Source organism: Trypanosoma grayi (assembly GCF_000691245.1).
Source record: "Trypanosoma grayi strain ANR4 Tgr_170_V1, whole genome shotgun sequence".
NCBI lineage: Eukaryota > Euglenozoa > Kinetoplastea > Trypanosomatida > Trypanosomatidae > Trypanosoma > Trypanosoma grayi.
The window spans coordinates 9,397-15,225 of NW_008825789.1; the positions used below are offsets into that span (position 1 = coordinate 9,397).

At 53.1% G+C, this 5,829-nt stretch overlaps 3 protein-coding genes across 3 annotated transcripts; all 3 read right to left on the reverse strand.

Annotated features, from left to right (window-relative positions):
- DQ04_01701030 (hypothetical protein) lies at nucleotides 1–1,338 on the reverse strand (the record flags this gene model as incomplete). Its single annotated transcript, XM_009311036.1, has 1 exon — nucleotides 1–1,338. One exon carries the CDS (start codon nucleotides 1,336–1,338, stop codon nucleotides 1–3), a length of 1,338 nt encoding a protein of 445 aa, XP_009309311.1.
- Nucleotides 1,339–2,453: 1,115 nt separating this feature from the next.
- On the reverse strand, nucleotides 2,454–3,689 carry DQ04_01701040 (putative CMP-sialic acid transporter; the record flags this gene model as incomplete). Its single annotated transcript, XM_009311037.1, has 1 exon — nucleotides 2,454–3,689. One exon carries the CDS (start codon nucleotides 3,687–3,689, stop codon nucleotides 2,454–2,456), a length of 1,236 nt encoding a protein of 411 aa, XP_009309312.1.
- A 362-nt stretch (nucleotides 3,690–4,051) lies between these two features.
- Nucleotides 4,052–5,767, reverse strand: DQ04_01701050 (putative ATP-dependent DEAD/H RNA helicase; the record flags this gene model as incomplete). The annotated part of the gene is made up of 1 exon (XM_009311038.1): nucleotides 4,052–5,767. The coding sequence occupies one exon, from the start codon at nucleotides 5,765–5,767 to the stop codon at nucleotides 4,052–4,054; it is 1,716 nt and encodes a 571-aa protein (XP_009309313.1).
- Between the last annotated feature and the right edge of the window lie 62 nt (nucleotides 5,768–5,829).

The following is a 5,829-nucleotide window of genomic DNA, read 5'->3' on the forward strand; positions in this document are numbered from 1 at the left end:
TTACATGAAGGTGAACAGCAGCTGCGAAAGAAGGGAGTCGGGCGTTGAAGGGATCGAAATTATCGATTGGTGCGCCAGTTCCGGAGTGGGGTTCTGCGAAACATCTTGCAGTCTCGACTGCTGCTGTTGTTGTTGTTGTTGCAGCTGCGGCTGATGATGTTGATGATGATGATGATGTTGGGTGTAGAACGAAGCTGGGCCTTGAAAAGGAACCGCCGAAATCGAATCTTGAGGACTGGCCGTGTATGACGTTTGCTGTGAGGTGTAGACAGGTGTAAAAGAGAATCCACGCGTTTGGGCGAACAGCTGTTGCGGTTGCTGATGTAGTCGTTGTTGCTGTTGGGGTTGTTGTTGCTGTTGTAGAGGTGGTGTGATGATGAAGCCTCTGTTCGTTGGTTGGGTCCCACATGCACCAAACGTCATGACACCCGCGGACTGCGTCGGAGCTGTCAGTTCGCCCGTCATGCAAGGGATGCCCGTCGAGTACGGCCGTTGAACGCCGCCGGGCCCTTGGCACGAATTGATGATGTTGAAACCAGTTGCCTGATTGGTCAACTGTGGCTGCAACGGTGGCGGTGCCGGCGCCCTGGGCATAGACATCAAGCGAACACGATGGATGAAGTTACACGCACTCCCCCGCGCACACTTCTCACGCTCGTAGTGCTTGCACAGACGAAGTAGTTTTGCTGAACCATTCAGCAACGCCTCCTCACTACCCTTCGTTTTGTACACATACTCCGACGGCAAGCGGCGCGGATTGGGTGTGTTGTGTGAGGTGTACAGCGTCTTGTCCCCGCTGCTGCCCTGGTTAATGTAAAACACGGCCCCCGGCTCGTGCCGCTCGTACGGCGCTTCAGCGAGGGAGGAAACGGGGAACGACCAGTGCACTCGAATGACCTTCACCCGCGTGTTGAGACCTGGTGGGTCCGCCAGCACGTGGCGGCTGTGGATAAAGTCGCACAGCGCGCCGTGTGCACAGGTGGAGCCGCTCGTGTACATCTTGCAGAGGTAAAACGCAAAGGTGGGAGCACTATTGTTCTGATTCTTGACCAAATAGTTCGCGGAGCCTGCTGTGGGCTCGATAAGATCGGGAGGAATGGAGAGCGTTTCGCTCTTGTCCGCACTCAGCACATTGAAGTAGTTGTCTGGTAAGCCACTTGCACTTCGGCTCTCGGGTCGCCCGTTGTTGTTGATGCTGCTGCTGCTGCTCTTCCCCTCCTGAAGCACAGTAGAAACGCTCGAATCGTGCTGGATGAGGCTGGAGGAATCTGACGAGAGTGCAATCACACTGGACAGCACATTCCGGGTTTTGTTAAGGGGCAGCGTTGTCTCGATCATGACACCACAAGCACACACACACACACACACACACACACACAGACACACACACACAAAACCGAAAAACCAACTGGTTTGTTTGGTTGTTGTTGTTTTCAACCTTTCACGAGGACCTAGGATTCAAGTATAGGGCGAAGTGCACCTAAATATTGATGCAACTTTCCCTGGCACTCCAATATAACTATAGACAAGTATGAATAGATATACTGGTAAGGCCTATATAATTATATCCTTTGCTCGGTTTTTCTTTCGTCTCTGTTCTCTCCTTCCTCTCTTCCTTCCTCTTTCGTGGCTCAGAGGCACCGCCGTAGTACCGGTGGACGACGAGGGCGAGGAAAACGAAGAAAGAATGGAGAGGTGCAGGACGAAACCACAGCGTCACAGCTCACCCCCGCGTCTCCGCTCGGTGTGTGTCTGTTTCCCCTCTGCGAGTGGGGTGGAAGTGCGGCCTACGTGGAAAACGGTACACGGAGCAGGAAAGCAAAGAAACCCACGAGACTCAAGGTGGAAAAAGAGGACAACAACCCGCTATACCCGCAGTTGTAGTCTAGGCGCAGTCGTAGTAACGCACTCGCACGGCCCTCTCTCCCTTTTTGTAGGCGTTGGCTCGATGTGTCAGTGACGACTTGTGTTACTTTTCCTTTCTACCTGGGCGCATGTATGTGTGGAAGAAAAGAAGACGTGTGAAAAGAAGAGGCATGTGTACGCCCTACACCATTCCTCCATGAGGGGGGGGGGGTGAAGATATCAAAAGCACAGCAATATGTTGAGTCGAATTCATGAATCTAGAGCTCACAAACGGATAAGCAGACTGTTTTCTTCTCCTCGCTGTCGCCGTTCTTTCACCTTTCCTTTTACCGTAATCAATGCGGCCCTCACACCGGCAGAGTGCAGAAGTACATTGAGAGACAACACCCTTTAGCAACAATTACACGCCCCTTCATCCGTGTCACGCGCACGCACACCTAGCCCTGTCCACGTTGCTTTCTATCGGGGTAGTGAAGATATCATTCGTTCCTCTCGCTGGGCGGTTTTCTTACTGTGTTGTTTGTTTTTTGTTCACTCACAAATTATTGAGTTGTGCGTAAATGTCCTCCCCTGGCAATCGCTTTCCATCAGCGGCTGTAAAGCACAATTGCCAAGAGGCAAAGGACGTTGCCCAGCACAAAGCATTGGCTCGGCACAAAGGCGTACACGTACGCCGAGCAAAACCCACTAAGCACGATGGCACACCCCGTTGCGAAGGCCTTCATGATGTTATCGGAGTATTTGATCACCACCGCCACCAGCAGCCCTCCCAGTGCCTGCACCAACACCATCACCCAGACAAGCCAATCGAAGCCGCGGAAATAGTTCTGCACGAGCTCAGAAAAGGAGCTGCCCGTTAGCCACGAACGGGTGACGCCACCGCCGTCGATTATCTGTGCCACCACAAAGCACATGACGGAGTAAGCAGATAGATGAACATTTTTAGATGACGTGAGTGAATCCATGGAACTCGCTTTTGACTTAAATATCGCCTCCACGAGAACAGAAGCTACGCTGGAAAGCACCACACCGAACGCCGTGGCGCCAATGCCAACGGCGTAATTGCCACGAAGCGGGTGGCCGCTTTTTTGAGAGTCAAGCGAGCGCTGACTGCCAATCTGCGCCATTGCCACGCCAAAGACCAACACCACGAGGGCCATCCACCGCTTCATGGAAAAAGCGCGGCCCAGAAACATCCACATTAGTAGTGCTGTTACAAGAATCTTTGTTTGGTACGTCACTTGAAAAAGCGTCGGCTCAAGGTTTGCCAGCGCGACGAAGAGAATGTAGTTCTGCACAGCGTATAAAATGGCTGGCACCATCATCCACAGTGCACCGGGGTGGAACAGCTCGGCAAACAAACGCTTCTTGAATAATCGCCATACCTCTTCGGCTGAAAGCGGGGCTACATCCGATGATAAGTCATCGTCATCGTCCACGCGCCACGTGATGTTTTCCATGTGGACAAGCTTTGTGGCAGAACCATTCTTAAAGGACGGTGTCGACTTCTGTGGGGGGGAGTCATCCAGCACCTGCGAGGAAGTGGTCTTTTGAACAAGGCGGAAGCCCTCTTTCCGTACAGCCCTGTACACGTCGATGGCACACCATAGCAGGGAAGCTAATACTTTCGTCATCTCCTGCATCATCACCACGTGCGTTACGGCAAATCGCGCTGAGCCATCCGCCATCCGCCGTTGCTGCGTGTAGCTCATGAGCATCACTGCCGCCGCGTTCTGAAACGTTAGCAGCACGAGAAAAACTAGTTGTATCGTGCAGCATGACTTGAGCCACGCCCTGAATGATTGAAATACATGCCGCTGCATCACCTGTATCCTGACGATACCTTTTTTTTCGGCTTAACTGCTTAGATACGAAATAACGTTAACTGCAAAACACTATCCCCAACAAGGCAAAAACAAGTTTATATAACGAAAGCTTCACAGAACCGGAAACAAAGGGGGAAAAAAACAACTGTACAAAAAAGAGAAAAAAAAAAGAAAAAAGGAAAAAAAAAACGTGATCCTAATCGGCAAACAAGTCACGCATATCGAGAGAAGGAGAGAGAAACAGTAGACATGTGTACGGTACTATGATTATATGTATAGAGAGAGAAAAAGAAGCAGCAGCACCAGACCGCCCACCGCACAAACACTGCGCCACACCAAAAAAGATTCATGCAGAGCGGCTAGAGGCCGAGCGTACGCCGTTCCGCGTCCACGTCGATCTTCTTGTACCGCCGCTGCACCGTGAACGGTATGCTCAGCGCGTCGCAAAACCCGCTCATACTCCGCACGGCGGAGCGACTCATGATAACAACTGCAACGCCACAGCCTCCAAAACGGCCCACACGCCCGCACCAATGCGCATACTCCAACGCCGATCCCGGTGTGGAAAGAATCACCACATGTGAGAGGTTGACAATATCCAGGCCACGAACAGAAGACGAACTACACAGAATAAATCGTCGAATGGATGACGACGCAGAAGGGCATGTAGTGTCTAACTCTGACGGGTCCAAGTGCTTCCTATGTCCCTTTCCTTCGCGTCCACTACAAGAGTGACGCGTTTTGTCTGTCATTTCAACCGTGAATTGATCATCCACCTGACTGGGGGTCAAAACCCGCTTCACAAAGAGCTCTGTGTTAGCCGAATCTGGCAGAATCACCAGCACCCGAACACCAGCACCACTATTGCTGCTGTCATCGTCACAGGTTGGCATGCTCTTTGTGGCCCTCATGGCAGCTGTCAAGCACTCTTGCTGTTCCTCGAGGGTGTCAGCAGTGTAGAAGAGGTGCTGAATGCTCTCGGGGACGCTTACACGCGAGAGATTTCCCGTTGTCTTCGCGTTGTGCATGAGGCTTTCCACCTCACTCTCAAAGATACGGGACGTCTTGGACTCAAGAACACTCTTCTTCAAGAACCGTCGCACGTGGTTAACCGTCGAACCTGCGAGCGTCGCACTCGTGAAGACGAGCTGGACCGGTGCTTGGTACTTGACGAAGCGATAAAGCTCCTTCATTAGCAAATTACCAGGTGCCTCGGGGCGTGTCGACGGCAGCACGTCGTCCACCTCGTCCACAACGACGAGGTCGATGCCCGGGAGCACAGGCGTGAGTGCGAAGGAGTGTTTCCTGCGTCCCTTCGCCGCCTCACGCTGGAGGATCACATCTTTTCGGCGCTGGAAAAAAGTCCAAAAAACCTCCGGTGTGGCGACACAGACATAAGGTCGCTTGTCCACTGTTCCAATAACATTGCCGGAGGCGTCGCGGACGAGTTCGCGTGTGAGGCGGCGGTACACAACATTCGGGGGAATGTCACTTGTTGCGGCGAACACCAGACGATCATCTGACTCGTACCACCACATCTCTTCCATCCAGCGCGCGATCTGCCGGCAAAGGTGGTCATTCTGCGCGAGGAAGACAACCGAAAAGAGTTTCATCGGCCCGTCTCGCATCAGCCGCGCAACGAGGGCCAAGCACAACGCGAAAGTCTTGCCAGTCCCTGTTGGGGCGCAGAGAGCCACGTCCTGTCGGGCGTAGAAGTGCTGAAGCGCGCGTGCCTGTATCATCGTCAGACCTTGAAAGCCACCACCCGATGCGTTGTCCTGCGTGAAGCGGCGCTGCAGGTAGTTCACGAGGTGTGGAGGAAGGCCCATCCGCTCTGCGTCGAGTTTCGCTACCGGCTGCTGTGAAAGTTCTCTCAGCGAGGCGGTTTGCATCGCCGTCTCGTCAATGACTATATCAGAGAGGGCGACGTCACGCAGCGGTGCCGGCCGCTTGGGAGTGAAGACCAGCGGCCGGCAGTCGGAGGAACGGATGTCGGTGAATTCATCCGGCACGTCGCGGAAACGTCGCGGTAGCCGCCTCTCCGGGCGCCACAATAACCGCACACACCGTCTCATTCCTCACTTGTCACAAACATCTACACACGTAACTTCGGTAATATATATATATATATATATAT